The 22,199-nt window shown below is 45.1% G+C and overlaps 1 protein-coding gene across 9 annotated transcripts in view; it reads right to left on the minus strand.

Annotated features, from left to right (window-relative positions):
* The window catches only part of LOC145341093 (transcription factor Dp-2-like), a 194,597-nt gene that overhangs the window by 46,077 nt on the left and 126,321 nt on the right, over positions 1-22,199 (minus strand). For all 9 annotated transcript variants that reach the window (XM_080185934.1, XM_080185936.1, XM_080185935.1 and 6 more), the window contains one exon: positions 4,199-4,320. In XM_080185934.1, the coding sequence (XP_080042060.1) occupies positions 4,199-4,320 (122 nt within the window). The remainder of the gene's footprint in view (positions 1-4,198; positions 4,321-22,199) is intronic.

A 22,199-nucleotide genomic window follows, 5' to 3' on the forward strand; every position in this document is an offset into this window, starting at 1 on the left:
CCTCCTAGACAACCAATCCTCTATCCACACTAACACCTTACCCCCAACTCCATGCCCCCTAACCTTCTGAAGCAACCTTTTGTGCGGCAACTTATCAGACGCCTTCTGAAAATGGAGAAACACCACATCCACCGGTTCCCCACCGTCCACCGCACTAGTCACATCCTCAAAGAATTCCAATAAATTTGTCAGACACAACTTCCCCTTAACGAATCCGTGCTGCGTCTGCTCTATCAAACCATTCTTCTCAAGGTGCCTTGCTATTTCTTTGATGACGGATTCAAGCATTTTTCCCACAACACACGTTAAACTAACCAGCCTATAATTCCCTGCCTTTTGCCTGCTACCTTTTTTAAACAGCGGCGTAACATTAGCCGTTTTCCAATCTTCCGGCACTACCCCGGAATCCAGCGAGGTTTGGTAAATAATCACTAAGATCATGGCTGATCGGAAGTGGATCAGTTCCACTTACCCGCTTTCTCCTCATAACCCTTAATTCCCCTGTCTATCAGAAACCTATCTACCCGTGACTTAAATATATTTAGCGAGGTAGCCTCCATCACTTCAACAGGGAGAGAATTCCAGAGATTCACCACTCTTTGAGTGAAGAAGTTCCTCCTCAACTCCGTTCTAAACTGCACCCCCCCCGCCCCACCTTGAGGCTGTGCCCTCTAGTCCTGCTATCCTTTCTAAGCAGGAAGAATCTCTCTATCTCTACCCTATCCATCCCCTTCATTATCTTATAAATCTCTATAAGATCCCCCCTCATCTTTCTAAACTCCAGTGAGTACAGACCCAGTCTATTTAGTCTCTCTCCATAGGCCAACCCCCTCATCTCCAGTATCAGCCTAGTGAACTTAATATTAGCTTCACAGAAACAAGGTCAGGCAGTTGTAAAAAGTCGCATCATACTTTTTTGACAAAACATCGAAAGTAGAAGCAGGAGTAGGCCATTCTGCCCTTCAAGCCTGCTCCGCCAAGAAGAGCAAGGGCGTTCTCTCCAGTGTCCTGGGCAACATTTATTCATGATGTCGGCACTGGTCTGGGGTAAACACAGGAAGAAGTCTCACAACACCAGGTTAACTTTAACTTGTTGGACTTTAACCTGATGTTGCGGCTGTTGGACTTTAACCTGGTGTCGTGGGACTTCTTACAACGTTTATTCTTCAAAGAACATCACAAAAAAAATCTGCTTGTTCTCTTATTGCTTTTGTGGGAGCTCGGTGTGCTTTATGTCATTGTTATTGACATGTGGCCGGGTGGTTACATTTGGCAATAGTAGAGTAGACCGTGTTACAGGAGGAAATTCCTTTTTTTAATCATGGTTGCACTGGTTCAAAGGCAAAGTACTGGCTCATTTTGCAACACCATGAACGCCTGATAAGTGTGCCTCACGTTGAAAGATCTGTTTCCTTGTCGGGTCAGGAGCCACAAACACTAGAGTGATGTGAAGCCAGCTACACTCATTGGAGGTAGAGAACTGACACGGGATGATTTAGGCTTCAACCCTGTCACTGCTAACATTAACAAAGAGTCTAGAAACATTTCACTGGGTAAGTTGCATTTGCGTTTCAGTGGACACTTTGCCGGGAGAGGTGATCGGGGACGGGGGGTGGGAGTGGGGCGGGATCTTGCGATAAGCAGCCCAGACCTGCCTCCTTACTGTTTTTCCCTCCTGGAACACTTTCTCGCTTGCATCGAGAAACAAAGAAGAATTGTGAACACCATTATCACATCTCCATTTCTGCACTAGCTGGAAATCCAGGTTCCTGATAACAGCAGCAGTGCCCTTGACTATATCCTGGCTTTGTGCCCCCAAGATGAGGCAGCTTGGGATTCCTTTCTTAAGATATCCTTTCTGCAGCCGAGAATTAGAACCTTCATCTTACAATGTTTGCATGTTGGACAGGACCTTGGAAAATGCTACAGTACTCCTGCTGCCAAACCCACAACAGCTGTGCAACTTAGAACAACTCTAAAATTTATCCCACAGTACAGACAGGATGCTGGAACTGCGACCCAGGGCTGATGGGAATCCAGATGCGGCTACAGAGTATATTACAACATAAGTCATTCAGACCAACTCATCAACACTACTATTTATGCTCCATATAAACCTCTTCCAGTGAGGATATAAGAGCAAGGAACAGGGACAGGCCACTCAGTCCTTCTAACCCACTCTGTCATTCAATAAGTTCATGGCCCTCTCCTACCTCAATTCCACCTACCTGCACCACCTCCATATTCATTGATTCCCTTAGTGTCCAAAACTCTATCAATCTCATCCTTGAATATAATCAACAATTAAGCATCCACTGACCTTAGTGTGGAGAATTCTAAAAAATCATAAGCCTCTGAGTGAAGATATTTCTCTTCATCTTAGTTTGAAATGGTCACTTGTTTTCCTAGACTCTCTATCCTGGGGAAACAGCTTCTCAGCACCAACCCTGCCCACCCTCAGACAATCTTCGATGTTTCACTGAGATTAACTCTCATCCATCTAAACTCCAGAGATTATTGATCCCTACTGCTCAATCTTCCCAGGGAGGACACTCCTCTCGCCTGCGGAAGGCCTGTGACGCAGTGAATAGCATCCCTGCCTCTGAGCCAGAAGTTCAGAGTTCGAGTTCCACCTGAGGACTTGATGGCCAAGGTTGAGTATCAACCTGCAAAATCCTTCCAACGCATCGATGGCAGACGGCAAGCAGGAGAGACATCTGCTCAGCCATGCTTGACGTGGGCCAGCATACTTCCAACTATATAAGTCTCCGGCAACAGACCAGTAACCTGTTCGAGGAAAAGCCAGCAATGGAAACAGATGAAAGTCTGCTTGGTGCAGGAAGAGGAAACAATAATCTCACAACTCACTCATCTCACTGTCACAACATATTGTTTCATTTTCGATTAGTATATATCTTTTTAAAGTGAGTCAGTTGCTGAGGATATGATTTTGATACTCTTATCCACACAGCATACTTTAATGGTCTGCCTCATTTGTTGGTAAAACAGTACAGCAAAATGTGAGTGTGTGTTTTGATCATTATGACTACTTTACTTCCTTGAATACTGAAAGATGAGAGGTAAAAGCAAATTATTGCAGATGCTGGAATCTGAAACAAAAACAGAAAATGCTGGAAAGCGTCAGCAGGTCTGACAGCATCTGTGGAGGGAGAACAGAGCCAATGTTTCGAGTCTGGACAATCCTTCGTCAGGGCAGCGAGAATGTTTAAGGGCTGCAGTCAAGCATGCTGGGAATTTTGGTCAACATGAGTTAAACTTGAGGCCAGAGGAGGCTGAAACAGGTACTGTCCTGTGAGACGTGACCAGACGCTTTGTGTTGACCAGATAAGGATGGTTGTTTGGACAGGTAACACTAAACACGGTGCAAGGTGCTTGTTATGTGTATAAATTACTGATACCTGCATACGCAAGACTTTTTCTTCTAAAAACAGCCAAATAGCTGAAACTGTCAAGTGGCAGGTCAGTAGTTTATACTGGATAACATAGCCCTGGAGCATTTGTTGTTAGTAGGCAGATCGCTGGATAGGGTGGTAGCAGACAGGCGCGAAACAGCTCAGTTTATAAAGTGCACATTGCCAATTTTGCAAAACCACCAAGGGCCACACTTAGGTTCAATAAAATTAGCACCCGCTGTCATAGTAATTAAATAATTTTTCAAAGGAGTTCAACCTTGAGTTAATGCCAGTGTGTCTGCACAAGGTTAATAAATAAACACCAGGCATTTCCCTTCATCCAATGACTTCCCCCCTCACCTGCGGCACGCCTGCCCCTCTGACCTGCGGCACGCCTGACCTCTGACCAGCGGCACGTCTGACCTCTGACCTGCGGCATGCCTGCCCCTCTGACCAGCAGCACGTCTGACCTCTGACCAGCGGCACGCCTGACCTCTGACCTGTAGTGAGCTACCCTCATGTCCACCACCCCTTGAGTAACAGCATCTGGTTTAATACCAGGGTACTTTAGCCAAGCAGATCAGACATCACGTTGCCATCTTAAATGAAATAATATATCTTTCACATCCAACAATTAAATCCACATCATCGGCCAAAATTCAACTTCTGATTGTAAGCTTGTTTCGAAGAGTTTTGTTTGGCTGCACATTAAATTTTAAACAGATGTTCTTTCAATTTTGCTCCTTAAGTTGGAAGGTAGTTTCAAAGAAAAGGCTGCAGCTTACCCTGCGACCCAGGAGGACGGATCTGTTACGTGACTCTGAGTTACCATAGCTGACGTGGGCGTGTATGGACTTCCAATCAGGACACTCCCAGAGTTGCTAAGTCGCTGTGGTGTGCTAATGATCTGTTAACACCAAGCAGAAAGGAGAAAGCGTTTATGTGTCTGTTGTTCCGGTACATAGTGAGGATTTTACCAAAATAATAGTAAACTAATCCGTAACAGTACATCTTAAATAATTCACTGTGCTAAACAAACAAGGGTACATCACCACTTTTGTTTCAAAAAAATCATTTTGCTAATTTTCCAGTCCTAAGACCATAAAATGCTGATGGGACGAACGCTGAGGCTGTATGTTTTTTAGAGATAGAGTATTTTCATTTATTCTAATTAAATAAATTCCAAATACAGAAATAGGCCATCCAGCTAATTAACTGGATTGAGGAAGATGCATGCTCCTTGTCTCACAGAAACCTGTCAATCTCAATCTAGCTAACTGACCCCCAACACTCACAGCTCTTTGGGGAAATTAGTTTCAGGTCGATACTAGCCCTCCTGATTTCACCCCTAAATATCTCGGATCTAATTTTAAGGTTGTGGATTACCCTGTGAGGGGAAAACAACCTTGATGATGAATGGGATGGATAAGATGATGAATGGGATGGATAGGATAGAGGTGGAGAGACTCTTCCCGCTCAAAAAAGACAGTAGGACTAGGGGGCACAGCCTCAAGATAAAGGGGAGGCGGTTTAGAACGGAGTTGAGGAGGAACTTCTTCACTCAAAGGGTGGTGAATCTCTGGAATTCTCTGCCCGTTGAAGTGGTGGAGGCTGCCTCGCTAAATATTTTTAAGACGCGGGTTGATGGGTTTTTTGATAAGAGAGGGGATTAAGGGTTATGGGGAGAGGGCGGGAAAGTGGAACTGAGCAGCGACAGATCAGCCATGATCTTATTGAATGGCGGGGCAGGCTCGAAGGGCCAGATGGCCTACTCCTGCTCCTATTTCTTATGTTTCTCTGACTCTGCCCTATCAAATTTGGGGCGGCACAGTGGTTAGCACAGCTCTCTCACAGCGTCAGGGACCCGGGATCAATTCCTGGCTTGGGTGACTGTCTGAATGGGGTCTGCACCTTCTCCCCGTGTCCGTGTGGGTTTCCTCCGGGTGCTCCGGTTTCCTCCCACAGTCCGAAGGATGTGCTGGTTAGGCGCGTTGGCTGTGCTAAATTTTCCCTCAGTGTAACCCAAACAGGCACCAGATGGTGGCGACAGGGGGGTTTTCACAGTAATTTCGTCACAGTGTTAATGTAAGCCTACTTGTGACACTAACTTAAACTCACGTTAAACACCTTGGAGCAGGATTTTCCTCCAATCCCATTGCATAGTTGGCAGCGGTCATGGTCCCGCCACTGTCAACGGGGGTTTCCCATTGAATGTACCCCTCAGCCATTGGTGGGACCGTAAGATCGCACTGTCATGAACACTCAACACGGTTTCGGCACTTGATTAGATTGCTCCTCTATATCTTACACCCACAGAATACAAGCCACAGATATGCGCCCTTTTCTCACAACCCTTCAAGCTCTGGTGGCCTTAATCTCGTTTTGCTAAATATATTTTAACCTCATTTTGTAGTTAACAAAACCATTCCCACCACCCAGTATAATATAGTTAAACTGCTCTTACAGTGGGACCATTTTAACGCTGCTATACTAGGATTCACAGTATGAAATCTCACAACATCAGGTTAAAGTCCAACCAGTTTATTCGATAGTGAACCCACAAGCTTTAGGGGTTTGCCCCTTCGTCAATCACCGTTTTTCAGTCACCTGACGAAGGGGCAAACCCCGAAAGCTTGGGGGTTTCCTATCAAATAAATTGGTTGGACTTCAACCTGGTATGAGACTTCTGTGTTTACCCCAGTCCCACGCCGGCATCAACACTAGGATTCCTCAGCAATCTCTTGACGTTTATGCTGATAAATACTGTTCAGTGATTTGGAAGGCACAATCAAAGGTCCATAAAAAACAGTTGGGGCTATGAGTTTGCCACTGGGATAATAGAGCAACAAATTCAGCAACACAGACATCGGAGTCTGGGCTCCTGAATGCTAGTCCATGGAAACTGTGCCATTGTGCAGTTTTGGCCATAAATATGGAGATTGCTAATATAAGAACTTAAAAGCTGCACATTACTGTATCCTTCTCTGTCGGGGGTTAATGTATGTTTTTGGGTTTAAGGAGAAATAATTTTACACCGTCCCTGAAGAGTACTATCCTTCCTCCCAAGAATACTCAGTATTAACACATTACACCCATCAGTGCAGTTTTGTTCCCAGTGTTGACATTCTGCAATGCGATAAGCTAAACAATGTTCAGCAAACTAGAATGGTACATGGGGAGTGCTACTAAATGGTGTCTTAGAGTGGTAGGAAATGGGCCTGTGCAACGAGTGCCTATACTTAACAGTACTCGCAGCTTCTGTGCCAAGCACTTAGCAGGAGAGCAGAAAGGGAACATTAGAGAACATTACTGCAGTCTATTCCACTGCCTGAATTACAATGTGGCACTGGGACATCCAGGGGAAGAAACAGGATCACGAACACATACCGGGGGGGTTTCAGATTTGGAAATAACTTTTGCGCTCAGCGTGCATTCTTTACAAGTACAGCAATGGTATTGAGGTGTGTGTGTGTGTGTATGTGCATGTGTGTGTGTCAATGCATGTATATGTATGTGTGTGTGTATGTGCATGTGTGTGTGTCAATGCATGTATATGTATGTGTGTGTGCGCCAGTATGTGTGTAAGTGTGCTTGTGTATGTGTGTCTGTGTGTGTGTGTGCGTGTATATGTATGTGTGTGTGTGTGTCAGTATGTGTGTATGTGTGCATCTGTGTGTGTGTGTGCGTGTGGGAAGGTGGAGGAGTTGGGGGGTGGGGGGGGGGGGGGGGGGGGGCGGTGCTGCGGGGAAGTAACTGCTGCATAGAAAAACAATGCTGGATCCGTGTTGTTTTTGAGCACAACAACTGCATACTCAGAGAGACCATCACCTAGTGACAGCAAAAAGCTACTGCATTAACTTCCTCCCAAATCACTGCAAGGATGGGTAGATTCCTGCTGGCTGTGTCGCACTGTTTCAATACTCGATCAGGACCTGAATCAAACTGATGCAGGAAGCTGAATTATTTAATTGCTAACAAATAAAAAAAAAACTGCTTTGCGGCTCAAGTCTTCGAAGGAAAGGGGAGGCCAAAAGAAAAAACCCCGCATCTGAGGCTCTTTTGCATCAAGGTGTGTGGCCCCTGCAGGGTGATGGTGTAAAGACTCGCGCTCAGCTGCACTGGCAGGAAGATGCCTCTACTGCAGGGGTTATACAATACTCTCATTACTGTGTGCAATGAATCCGCAAGCGATCAGGCCACTGTCCTTCAGTGGGAAGCACGCTGGAAACAGGCGATCGGGACCAATAATTAAAAACTCCCACCAGCACATCTCAAATTTAAAAAGCCACGCAGTTTTCAAACCATTTAAAAACGCATCCTCCTGTTATGCAGAGTTACTTTTCAGTCGAGTCAACAAACAAATCTGCAGTTAAAGCTGTGTTCTCTCAATTGATTTTACATTTCAGGGGAATCGATCAAAATAAACTCCTGAGGAAAAAATAATGAGTGAAGAAATATAACCATGTTTAATTCATGCTTTGGAGAGGGTACAGAAAAGGTTGCCTGGTATGGAGGATATTAGCTATGAGGAGGGATTGAATAAACTGGGATTGTTCTCCCTGGAAAGACAGAAGCTGAGGGACGAGCTGATAGAGGTTTATAAAATGATGAGGGGTATAGATAGGGTGAACAGTTGGAAGCTTTTACCCAGGGCAGAAGTTACAAGGGAGGCACAAGTTCAAGGTAAGGGGAGAGAGATTCAGTAAAGACGTGTGGGGGTAGTTTTTTTTTTCCACACAGAGGGTGGTGGGGGCCTGGAATGCACTGCCAAGTGAGGTGGTCGAGGCAGACAAGTTAGCCACATTTAAGACTTACCTGGATAGACATATGAACGGATGGGAAATAGAGGGATACAGACGCTTGGTCTGGATAAGACAACATGATTGGCACAGGCTTGGAGGGCCGACGGGCCTGTGCCATACTGTTCGTTGTTCAGCTTGAGAGAAAGTCCAATTTAGGTGGTGGCTGGAAAATGACAAGAAGCATTTGGACCACAGAGTAGGGGAGGCGATGGCCTAATGGTATTATCACTAGACTATTAATCCAGAGACTCAGCTAACATTCTGGGGACACGGGTTCAAATTCTGCCACGGCAGATGGCTGAATTTGAATTCATTAAAAAATATCTGGAATTAAGAATCTACCACTGACGATGAAACCATTGTCGACTGTCGGAAAAACCCATCTGGTTCACTAACGTCCTTTAGGGAAGGAAATCTGCCATCCTTTACCTGGTCTGGCCTACATGTGACTCCAGAGCCACAGCAACATGGCTGACTCTGAACTGCCCTTGGGCAACTAGGGATGGGTAATAAATGCTGGTCAGCCAGTGTTGTCCATGTCCCACAAATGAATTTTAAAAACGTAGCGCCCTGTTCCACAGCAGACATCCTAGTTTAGTGCTGCGTTTGCCCCATCTCTCTACCTACTAAAGTTGGGTATTCTTTGCTGGGTGGATAAGCTGGATGAATTACTCAGGATTTGGTCTCTTGCTGAGGTGACACAGAGCCTCCTTTCTTTGGTCCATTGGAGCTGGTTTCTGAGCAAATTGAATTCCAAAATAGTTATTACCTAATAATGAATGAAAAGTTTTTTTTTAAAAAGGAACTGGTTCGAAAGTTCTCGCAGGCATTAGGGTGACATATTAGTGTCTGCACACAGCATCGTGGCGTTAATGTTTCTTTTCTTTAGACAGGGTCATAGAGACAGAGGGATATACAGCAGGGAAACAGGCCCTTCAGCCCAACTCTCCATGACGACCAGGTTTCCTAAACTGAGCCAGTTGCATTTGCCTGCATTTGGCCCATATCCCTCAAACCTTTCCCATCCATGAACCTTTGCAAGTGTATTTTAAATGCTGTAACTGAACCCGTCTCTACCATCTCCTCTGGCAACTCATTCTATAAACGCATCACTCTCTGTGTGAAGAAGTTTCTCTTCAGATTCCTTGGCTCTTCAGACCTTGGCTATGTACCTTATCTGTGCACCTCATAATTTTATAAACTTCTATCATGGCACCCCCTCATTCTCCTACACTCCAGGTAAAAAAAGTCACAGCCTATCCTTATAATTTAAACCTTCTAGTTGCAGGATACCCACAGTTGTATGCAATACTCAAATGCGTCCTTACCAATGTCTTGCAACATTATGTCCCAACTCCTGCACCCAATGCTCTGACCAATGAAAGCAAGTATGCCAAATGCCTTCTTCACCACTCTGTCTACCTCTGATGCCACTTTCAAGCAACTATGTACCTGTACCTCTAGGTCTCTCTGTTCAACAACACTCCCCAGGGCACTACCATTAACTGTGTATTTGCTGCCCTGGTTTGTCTTACCAAAATGCAACACCTCACATTTACCTGAATTAAACTCCATGTGCCATCTCTTGGCCCGCTGGCCAAGGATTTGTTCAAGATCCCATTGTAGTTTCAGATAACATTCTTCTCTGTCCTCTACACCATCAATTTTGGTCTCATCCGCAAACTTACTAACCATGCCTCCTATATTCTCATCCATTCCCAGCTTGGATCACCATCTGTGCAGAGACTGCACGTTCTCCCTGTGTCTGCGTGTATTTCCTCTGGGTGATCTGGTTTCCTCCCACAGTCCAAAAGACGCGCTGGTTAGGTGCATTAGTTATGCTAAACTCTTCCTTAGTGTACCCAACCAGGCACTGGAGTGTGACAACACAGGGATTTTCACTGTAACTTCCTGGCAACACAGGGCTTTTCACTTGCAGTGTTAATGTCAGCCTACTTGTAACACTAATGAATAAACTTAAACAAATTGTTTGTATAAATGACAAACAACAGTGGACCCAGCATCGATCCCTGCAGTACACTGCTGGTCACAAGCCTCCAGCCTAAAAAACAAGCTTCTACCCTCTGTCTCCTACTGGCAAGCCAATTTTACATCCAATTGGCTAGTTCTCCCTGGATCCTGTGTGATCTAACCTTACTGACCAGTCTGCCACACAGTACCTTGTCGAAGGCCTTGCTAAAGTCCATGTAGGCAATGTCTACCGCACTGACCTCATCTATTTTCTTGGTCAACCCTTCAAAAAACTCCATCAAATTTGTAAGACACAATTTCCCACTCAGAAAGCCACGCTGACTATCTCTCATCAGTCCTTGCCTTTCCCAATGCACGTCTGAAAGACGTGTTGGTTAAGTGCATTGGCCATGCTAATTTCTCCCTCAGTGTACCCAAACAGGTGCCGGGGTGTGGCAACTAGGATTTTCACAGTAACTTCATTACAGTGTTTGTGTAAGCCTACTTGTGGCACTAATACAAGAACTCTAGATCCTGTCTCTCAGAATCCTCTCCAGTAACCTACCCAGCAATGATGTTAGGTCCACTGGCCTGTAGTTCCCTGGCTTTGCCCTGCCACCTTTCCTCAGTAAAAGCATAACATTTGCCTCCCTCCAGTCCTCTGACACCTCACCCATGGCTGTCGATGATACAAGTTTTTTTCACTGGAATGACGGGGGTTGAAGGGAAATCTGATAGAAGTCTACAAGATTACGAGGGGCACGGACAGAGTGGGTAGTCAGAAGCCTTTTTTCCCAGGGTGGAAGGGTCAGTTACTAGGGGGCATAGGTTTAAGGTGCGAGGGGCAAGGTTTAAAGAAGGTGTACAAGGCAAGTTTTTTTTTTAAGACAGAGGGTGGTGGGTGCCTAAAGTTCACTGCCAGGGAAGGTAGTGGGAGCAGATAGTGACTTCAAAGGGGTGTCTTGACAAATACATGAATAGGATGGGAATAGAGGGATATTGTCTCCGGAAAGGTAGAGGGTTTTAGTTCAGTCGAGCAGCATGGTCGGAGCAGGCTTGGAGGGCCGAAGGGCCTGTTCCAGTGCTGTAATTTTCTTTGCTCTATCTTTGTTCTAAGTATCCCTGCTAGGGCCCTGCTACTTCTTCCCTAGCTTCCCACAGTGTCCCGGGATACAACAGCATTAATTCACGCAAGAGGCACAAATGTACAATTGGTACATTCACAATCCAGAATTACGCAGCTGTCCCCCTCTCAGTCCAGTGTTCAATCTTCAGTCACAGCTAGCTTTGTTCCCCAACCGATCGGAAATTGGGAAAAGCCAATTCAGGCATAGGAGGAGACGCAACATCGGAGGTTAAAAGAAGATCCGAAATGAAATCTGTAGCTCAGTGCAACAAACAAAGGCTTTGGGTCTTAATTACAACCCTGGTACCATCTTCCAGGAAAGCAATTCCTGCCACTGTATGTTTCTGTACAGCCTGTAACCAGATGTCCAGCTTATTTCAACGTGCTGTCTCAAAGAATAGCATGTTATTATTAGGCTTGCGCTCCATTCTATCCTCTCACAACTCTTAATCAAGAAACCATGATGTGGAGTTGCCGGCGTTGGACTGGGGTAGGCATAATAGGTAGTCTCACAACACCAGCCTGCTCCGAAAATTTCTGCTACCAAATTAACCTGTTGGACTTTAACCTGGTGTTGTGAGACTACTTTTTGTGCTTAATCAAGAACACAAGAAACAGAGGCAGGAATAGACCACATGGCCCAGCGAGCCCGCTTCACCATTCGATACGATCATGGCGGACCTTGGATTTCAACCCCATTTCCCTTAATTCTTGGGGTGGCCAAAAATCTGTCTACCCCAGTCTTAAACAGATTCAATAATGGATCAGCCACAGCCCTCTGGGCTAGAGAATGTAAAAGATTAAATCTCACAGGATCAGGGGGTGAAGTAGCTAGATGGATTCAGAACTGGCTTGGCCATAGAGAACAGAGGGTAGCGGTGGAAGGGTGTTTTTCCGAATGGAGGTCTGTAACTAGTGGTGTTCTGCAGGGATCAGTGCTGGGACCTCGGCTGTTGGTAATATTATGACATGGAACAAAATATAGCTGGTCTGATTAGCAAGTTTGCGGATGATACTAAGATTGATGGAGTTGCGGATAGTGATGAAGATTGTCAGGTAATATAGCAGGATATACCTGGAAAATTGGGCGGAGGAGTGGCAGATGGAATTTAATCTGTGTGGTGATGCATTTTGGTAGATCCAATTCAGGTGGGAGCTATAAAACAAATGGCAGAACCATTAGGAGCGTAGACACACAGAGATCTGGGAGTACAGGTCCACAGACCCTTAAAAGTGACAGCACAGGTGGAAAAGGTGGTGAAGAAAGCATATGGCCTGCTTGCCTTCTTCGGACGGGGCATCGAGTATAAAAGTTGGCAAATTATGTTACTGTTGTATAAAACATTGGTTAGGCCACATTTGGAATACTGTGTCCAATTCTGGTCACCACACTACCAGAAGGACATGGAGACTTTGGAGGGAGTACAGAAAAGGTTTACCAGGATGTTACCTGGTCTGGAGGGTATTAGCTATAAGTAGAGATTGAATAAACTGGAATTGTTCCCCCTGGAAATATGGAGGCTGAGGGTTGACCTAATAGAGGTTTATAAAATTATGAGTGGTATAGGTAGGGTGAACAGTTGAAAGCTTTTTCTCAGGGCAGAAATGACAACTACAAGGGGGCACAAGTTCAAGGTAAGTGGGGAAAGGTTCAGTGGAGATGGGCGGGGGGATTTTTTTTTACACAGAGGGTAGTGGGGGCCTGAAATGAACTGCCAAGTGGGGTGGTTGAGGCAGTTACATTAGCCACATTGATAGGCATATGAACAAACGGGGAACAGAGGGATATAACAGGTTGATCTCGCTAGGACAACATGATCAGGGTTGGTGGGCTGAAGGGCCTGCTCCTGTGCTGTACTGTTCTTTGTTGATTCACAACCCTTTGAGTGAAGATATTTCCCCTCACCTCAATCCTAAACGATCAGCCCTCATCCAGAGACTGTGCCCCCGTGTTTTAGATCCCTGATCAATGGAAACAATCTCTCACCATTCACCTTATCAGGCTCCTTCAGAGTTTCCAAGATTTCACTGGGACAAACTCTCATTCTTCTAAACCTCATAGAAAACCAGCTCCATTTATTCAGTCTCTCAGCATAGGACAACTCTCTCATCCCAAGTCTGTGAACCTTTGCTGTACGGCCTCCAATACAAGTCTATCCTTCCGTAAATCTGGAGACCAAAACGGCACAAATCCATTCCAGGGACGGCCCAGTGGTTAGCACTGGTGCCTCACAGCGCCAAGGACCCAGGTTCAATTCCGGGTTTGGGTGACTGTGCGCGGTTTGCACATTCTCGCCGTGGGCTTCCTCCGGGCGCTCTGGTTTCCTCCCACAGTCCAAAGATGTGCGGGCTCGGTGGATTGGCCATGTTAAATTGACCTTTTGTGTCTGGGGATCAGCAGGGTACATTAGTGGGGTTACAGGGATACAGCCTGGCTGGGATTGTGGTCGGTGCATCCTCGACGGACTCCCTCTGCACTGTGGGGATTCTATGACTCTAAGATGTGATCTCAACAAAGCACTGTACAAATCTTCTTCATTCCTGTGCTCCAATCCCATTGCAGTAAAGGCCAACATGCCATTTGCCTTCCTAATTGCTTGCTACACCTGCATGTTAACTTTCTGCCTTCTCGTATGAGCACATCCAAGTTTCTTTGAACATCTTACACTTAGTTTCTCACCTTTTAAAAAGTATTCTGTTTTTCTATTCTTTTGACCAAAGTGAATAACTTTGTACTCCCCTGCATCATCCCGCCTGCCACCTTGTTGCCCACTCTCACTCTTTATCTCTTTGTGGCCTCCCCACAGCTCACTTTTCCTCCTAGCTTAATAGCAACACACTTAGCCTCATTATCCTCTGTCTCTTTGTCCAAGTCATTAATATAGATTGTTAATAGCTGAGGCTCTAGCACTGACCCTTATGGCCCTGCACTCATCACAGCCTGCTAACCCAAAAAAACCTTGTTTTATGCTCACACTCTACTTGTTGTCTGTTAACTAATCCTCTAACCATGTCACCGTATTAGCCCCAACTCCATGACCCCTTGTCTTGCTTCCTAACCTTTTGTGCAGCACCTTATCAAGTGCTTTTGTCGATATCAATTTCAGTACAGCTTGAATATAAAAGCACTCATTTAAGTTTATTAGTGTCGTAGGTAGGCTTACATTAACACTACAATGAAGTTACTGCGAAAATCCCTGAGTCACCACACTCGGGTGCCTGTTCGGGTACACTGAGGGAGAATTTGGCATGGCCAAGGCACCTAACCAGCACATCTTTCAGACTGTGGGAGGAAATCGGAGCACCCGGAGGAAACCCACGCAGACACGGGGAGAATGTGCAGTCTCGACACAGACAGTGACCTGAGCCAGGAATCAAACCTGGGTCTCCTCCAACCCCCCCACGCCCCTTCCGTCCCCCGTTCCCCCCCACAAACCACCTACAGCAACACCTCCCCAGTACATTCAGGAGAGAAATCAGTTATTTATTGGATTCTAAGGGAATTAAGGATTTGGAGATAGTGTGGGACATGGACTTGTGTACAGGAAGTCAGGGAGTTGACATCGCTGTACGGTAGAGTACACTCAAAGGGCCAAATATGCTACTCCTGCTCCTCATTTTCATGTTCTGAAAGAGAAGTTAGTTAAAACAAAATAATTGCTAAGCATTTGCAGCAGCTCTTGCAAAAATACGACTGGTTCACCACAATCATTCAAAGCAATAAATCTGCTCATTAAGTGAATTATAATAAAACAAATGAAAGAAGCTTTGCTGCCACCTGGTGGATAAAATATCAATGTCAGCTTTTACCAATTATTTAATATCTGCGTTGAGCAGCACTTTTATGTTCTCTGTTCACTGTTATTTTAGCTAAGTATGTTGATATTGATATTAATGATGTGAAAGACAGACACGAGTGAATGGGACTTGGCTTCATTGTGTCAAAGGACAGGAAATTTGCAAGGTTTCCGCATTAAATCCAGTGACACAGTGGTTAGCACTGCTGCCTCATAGCTCCAGGTACCTGGGTTTGATTCCCAGCTTGGGTCACTGTGTGCGCAGAGTCTGCAGGTTCTCCCCGTGTCTACGTGGGTTTCCTTCAGGTGCTCCTGTTTCCTCCCAAGGTCCAAAATACATGCTGGTTAGATGCATTGTCCATGCTGAATTCTCCCTCTGTGTACCTGAACAGGCGCCTGAGTGTGGCAATTTGGGAGTTTTCACAGTAACTTCATTGCAGTGTCAATGTCAATTCAATTAGTGTGACACTAATAAAATAAATAAATTATGCACAACACTGCTATTTCAGGGGTACATCTGCGATGAACTGCACACCTCTGTGAATCACTGTGTCCAAGGAAACAAAAAAATTCAGATCATTACGATCATCTTTCGTCTGGGATTTGCAAGTGAAAATAAAGCCCTTTATCTTGCATTAATCCCCAGGATATTAGTTTTCAAACCGGAGACTACATGACCATGTCAATTCTATAAATCTGTCATTACATTTCTATCTTTTCTGTCGTTTTTTTTAAACTTATTAACACATTATTTCTGCCTGTCAAAAGAACATGCTACCTCTCAACTCCCCATTTCACTTACAGCCGACTCCTGGCTCCTCTCCTCGCCACTGGGGTCCCGTACCCTTTTTTGCATCCCACACCTCCTTCGATATTCTTCTCCAACTGCTCCAAGCATTCTCCCCGGATGAGCTCACATCTTCCCTCTCCTCCTGCTGCGCCCACATTGCCGATCACCAAAGAATAATCTTCACAACTGCATTATTCCCAGGGTGTGAAGATGCCGGCGTTGGACTGGGGTAAACACAATAAGAAGTCTCACAACAGATTTATTTGGTGGTAAACACCACTAGCTTTCGGAGCGCTGCTCCTTCGTCAGGTCAGTGGGGAGTTCTGATCACAAACAGGGCATATAAAGGCACACACAGTTCACAGAATACTGATTAGAATGCGAGTCTTTACACCTAATCAAGTCTTAAAGGTGCAGACAGTGTGAGTGGAGATAGCATTAAGCATAGGTTAAAGAGATGTGTATTGTCTCCAGACAGGACAGTTAGTGAGATGTTGCAAGCCCAGGCAAGTCATGGGGGTTACAGATAGTGTGACCTGAACCCAAGATCCCAGCTGAGGCCGTCCTCGTGTGTGCGGAACTTGGCTATCAGTTTCTGTTCAGCGACTCTACGCTGTTGTATGTCATGAAGGCCGCCTTGGAGAACACTTACCTGAAGATTAGAGGCCGAATGCTTGTGACCGCTGAAGTGTTCGCCAACAGGAAGGGAACAGTCTTGCCTGGTGATTGTCGAGTGATGTTCATTCATCCGTTGTCGTAGCGTCGCTATATCGACAACGCTACGACAACGGATGAATGAACATTGCTCTTCAATCACCGGGCAAGACTGTTCCCTTCCTGTTGGCGAACACTTCAGCGGTCACAGGCATTCGGCCACTGATCTTCGGGTAACTGTTCTCCAAGGCAGCCTTCACAACGTATGACAGCGCAGAGTCGCTGAGCAGAAACTGATAGCCAAGTTCCGCACACGAGGACGGCCTCAAGTCGCACTATCTGTAACCCCCATGACTTGCCTGGGTTTGCAACATCTCACTTACTGTCCTGTCTGGAGACAATACACATCTCTTTAACCTACGCTTAATGCCATCTCCATTCACACTGTCTGCACCTTTAAAACTTGATTAGGTGTAAAGACTCGCATTCTAATCAGTATTCTGTAAACTGTGTGTGCCTTTCTATGTGATCAGAACTCCCCACTCTCCTGACAAAGAGGTAGCGCTCCGAAAGCTAGTGGCGTTTACTACCAAATAAAGCTGTTGGACTTTAACCTGGTGTTGTGAGATTGCTTACTGTGTTTATCCCCTGGACCCAGGAAACATCCCTGACAGCAGCTAGCCTCACTTTCCCTGGCCCTGCCAACAAATCATCATCTACTATCCTTTTCTGAAGTGATCCTCCCCTTGTGATTAAGCCCTGCATCTCATCGACTTCAGGAAGCATAGTGGAGAATATATCACTGTCTACATCAACGGTGAAATGGTCAATAGCTTCACGTTTCTAGGTGTCCAGATCTGTCCTGGTCCCTCCACACCAATGCTGTAGTTAAGACAGCCCACCTACACCTCTACTTTCTCAGGGGACCAAGGAAATTCAGCATGTCCTCCACAACTCTCACCAATTTTTACAGATGCACCATTCAAAGCAGTCTTTGCGGATGTATCACAGCTTGATGTGGCACCTGCCTGCCCAAGACCGCAAGAAACAACAAAGGGTAATAAACGAAGCCCAGTGCATCACTCAAACTAGCCTCCCATCCATTGACTCCGTCTACACTTCCTGCTGCCTCAGGAAAGCAACCAGTATAAGCAAAGATCCTACGCTCTCTGGAAATATTTTCTTGCACATTATTCTATCGAGAGAAAGATACAAAAGTCTGAGAGCGCGTACCAACCAACTCAAGAACAGCTTCTTCCCTGATGCTGTAAGACTTTTGAATGGACCAGCCTTATACTAAGTTGATCTTTCTCTACACCCTACCTCTGACTGTAACACCACATTCTGCACCCTCTCCTTTCCTCTTCCCCGTGTACTCTACGAATGGTATGCTTTGTCTGTATGGCACAAAAGAAATAATACTTTTCACTGTATCCCAATAAATATAACAATAAGAAATCAAATCAAAAAATCTTCTGGAATATCACTGTGAGGGAATCCATTGAAATCTCGACTCCGACTAAAACCTGAGACCTCTGCAGTAACTCCTCCCTTTCACCAGAAGGTCCCTACATTCTGCATCACATACTCTACCTAATATGGTTCTCTCACCATTCAGTTAGGGACCTTAAGACAGAAATCTAAACTTCTTGTTTTAACCAACAGAGCTCTGTCACATATTTAAACAAAGCAAACTTTACTATCTTAAAACAAAAAAAAGTATTATTTCTCAGCTTGACAATACGGTTTATAACTATGTAGGTTATGCATTCAGTTTGTCTTCTTACTTTGCCAAGAACTCTTTTCATCGTGTAGCGAGTGACACTACTGTGCCTTTAAAAAAATGTATTTTCTTCATGTTTCTCTGCAGTTTATTCAAGAAGGCCTGCGGTTTTTTTTGTTGCCATGTTATCTGAGCTGGTGTCCTCTGATTATTGCTGAAGCAATGTAATGGACATTTTGTTTACTTTTAATCAGGACTTAAAGCAGTGTCCTGGGGTTTTATGTCCCCTTTGGAATTGTTGGGTGGAGCAAGGTTGACAGATCAGGTGCTGGCTAGGGAAAAAATATCCAAGGTTTAAGTTTTGTTTTGTCAGAAGCTGTTTGAACTGCAGACTGAAAGCAGTGTTTCTTGTCTCTCTCTGGAGTGAAAATCCTGCTGTCGGTTGTTTGCTAGCTAGAAACTAGAGGCAAGCAGTGGCTCTATCTCTCCAATTCAAGGAGTGCTGGAGGTTCCAGGACTGGGAAGTCAGGGCTTTAATTCAACATCCAAAGGACTAATCCACAGCAGGTGTTAAAAAGCTGCAGATTTAGCATCACGTGAACATACTTGCTTTCTGTCCCAAGCCTAGAATGGGATATATGATTGTGAGCGTTGTTTGATTTGGAACAGTATATTTAGCTATTAAGGTTTATACAAAATCATGGGGTTTTTTTGTAATTGGCAAAAGTTATGCTAATTTTTTTATTATGCATTAACTGCGTTCTTAAACAAACTTTGTTTGACAAAAGCTTCTTGGTGGGACACTTGAATCACACCTGGAGTAAAACACCTTATGCTCACCAATGCCAAAATCAAAGGGAAAAACCAGTTGTCTACGTTGACTTCATAAAACACCCAAAAGTATTCCTCAATCCTCCGAAAACTCCTTATGTCCAACTCTGAAATCAAAACTTCTCTCTGGACTGTCCTCACTGAAATGACTGCAGATGCCATGTCTTCAGCTAGGTTCATTGCGGGCCGAAGGGCCTGTATGGTGCTGTAATGCTTATGATCTCATGATTTAGCTGCGTACCTCTTAAGCCAACATGGCTTCAAGTTTTTAAATGTAATAAACTCCAAGCTTATATGAATCACATTTACTTCTGGGTTGCATTTTACCAGTTTCTAAATAGGATATCATGACTTTATCTGCATTTACCCTAATAACCTTCAACTTAAAAATTATACATTTCCTAAAATGAAAAGTTATATTTAAAAAATGAATTTTGAATCAAGCATTCCTGACAGCTCTCTTTGCCAAGTCCCAATAATGGAAAATCCCAAAAATGGCTCGTGCATCTTTTCTTCCCCAGACCCAACTGCAACCCCCCCAAAACCAGGATCTTCTCCCCAAGCCTATAAAGCAAGTGTCTCCTCTTAATTCCCCTCTCCTGTAACAGCTTGCATCGATCAAGCTCCCTTTCCACATATGCAAAGCTACCAGTTCCTCCTTACCTTCTGCTGTGGCCTTGACAGCTTTGGGATTTCACTCATAAGGCCATCACAGATCATTCCCCTGCCTCCTTGAGTGCTGCTCTCTCCTAATTCCACGGCCCAAATCTGTTCCCCACCCAACACGCCCTCCACAACTAACAGGTTGTCTTCCATCTTCAGCACCGATTTGTGTTCCAGTAAATCATTTTCCTTTGGTCCTGGGCCACAATATAATTGTTGCTATCAATCTGCTCAGCAACTCCCTCAACTTTCCCTTCAACTCCCCTGATCCCAGGAAGGCATTCATCATCACCCAGCCCTAATACAGACTCCTATCCAAAATAACAACTGAAGGCCCTGTCACTCATCCAGCACCTAAATGGGCTCACCCACATCAAGCCTTACTGTATCTCCCGTTCCACAGTAAAATCGACTATCTGAAACATAGGTTCCTTCTTCCCACTCCCACTGATTGGAATGCTGTCCGAGATGTGTTGACTGTGTAGGAGGATTCTCTGAAAGGACTGTGCGTGGGATTTTCCATTCCCAGTATGGCAAACTGAAGGCTGAATGCTCCTAATTAACCACCTCATAGAACGTTGCGCCCCCACCCAAGGATTTCTTCATCTATAGGAATGGGACAACCTGCATCAACCACATTCGCTGCCTGTTCTCCTCACTGACCTCTGACTACCTTTCAGCTCTTCACTCACCCACTGCACTTTGGGCAGCACAGTGGTTCGCACTGCTGCCTCACAGCACCAGGGACCCGGGTTCGATTCCAGCCTCGTGTCACTGTCGGTGTGGCGTCTGCACGCTCTCCTTGTGTCTGCATAGCTTTCCTCCGGGTGCTCCCGTTTCCTCCCAAAGTCTAAAAGACGTGCTGGTTAGGTGCACGGGCCATTCTAAATTCTCCCTCGCTGTACCTGAACTGGAAACGGAGCGTGGCGACTAAGGGGTTTCACAGTAACTTAATTGCAGTGTTAATGTAAGCCTAGTTGTGACACTAATAAATAAACTTCTAATTTTAAAATTTTAAACTTCACCCTGGGTTAACACTGTGTCACTCTGTTGCTTCCTTCCCATCCCAATCTCTTCTCTTCTGTGAGATTCACCCCATGTCCTTTTGCTTTACTTTCCAGTTAAGTCCTGACTCTTTACCAATTGTCCAGCCTTGCTCCATTATTGTCAACACTGTCATTGGTGCGTTATTGCTGTCACTGTCCTTTTATCTTCCATCACCTTTTCCTCAGAAAGACAACGATCATATCGCCAACCAGCCCCATCTTCTACGCTTCAAGGCCAACTAATATGTCATCACCTCCTTATTGTGGGGACAATGATCGACTCTCATTACCAACCTCTTCAACCTTAAGCTACCCCTCTGCAATCTTAAAGTTTATTTATTAGTCACGAGTAAGGCTTACATTAACACTGCAATGAAGAGACATTGTTTGCTGGAGCAGACGAGGAAGGAGCATCAGAGAGAAAGCTAAGACTTTACCTGTTAAAAACCTGTTTAAAATAAGTTTAAAGCACTTTGTTCTTTGTAGAACTGTTTAAAGCATTTACTTATTGTATTTACTGCTTTAAGAATTGTGAGGGAGTGATTATCAGGCAGTTGTGGCCCATCAGCTTTAATTATCAAGTGTCCACACGGTGAAGCCTTACATTGTTTGCTGGAGCAGACGAGGAAGGAGCATCAGAGAGAAAGCTAAGACTTTACCTGTTAAAAACCTGTTTAAAATAAGTTTAAAGCACTTTGTTCTTTGTAGAACTGTTTAAAGCATTTACTTATTGTATTTACTGCTTTAAGAATTGTGAGGGAGTGATTATCAGGCAGTTGTGGCCCATCAGCTTTAAATCAGCGCCAAGTTTAAAAGGAGGCCTGGTGTAGATAGCGGGCAGCGTCGGAGCGGGCAGCGGAGTGAGAGGGAAGCAGAGTGAGCTATTAGGGCTTAATATCAAAAAGGGCTGGAAGGTAAAAAGGCCAGGTTGAAAGAACAAGGAAAAAAAAAAAATTTTTTTTTCAAAACTACTACAGCAAGAAACAAGGAAAAAATTTTTTCCCACAACAAATTATATTGAATAATGGAGGGGCATGTGATGTGCGGTTCCTGTATGATGTGGGAACTGGTGGACCCCAGGGTCCTTCCCAGTGACCATGTCTGCAGTAAGTGCAGGTTGCTGGAGGAGCTCCAGCTCAAGGTGGATGAGCTGGCCTCTGAGCTACAGACACTGAGGCTCATCAGGGGGAGAGAGGGTGCCATTGTCAATGGGGTGCAAGTGACATCCACCCCCTCTAGACTGTCTAAATCTAAGGGTCAGGAACAAAAGGGGGCTGCTGGGAGGAGGAAGGGGGGTGAGGAGCGGAGGCCTCAGCCTCTTAATCTGCATAACAGGTTTGAGGTTCTTGCTTCCACTCTGGAAGAGGACGAGGCAGGTGAGGT

Source organism: Carcharhinus amblyrhynchos, chromosome 3, assembly GCF_965287045.1.
Source record: "Carcharhinus amblyrhynchos chromosome 3, sCarAmb.v2.hapA, whole genome shotgun sequence".
Taxonomy (NCBI): Eukaryota; Metazoa; Chordata; class Chondrichthyes; order Carcharhiniformes; family Carcharhinidae; genus Carcharhinus; species Carcharhinus amblyrhynchos.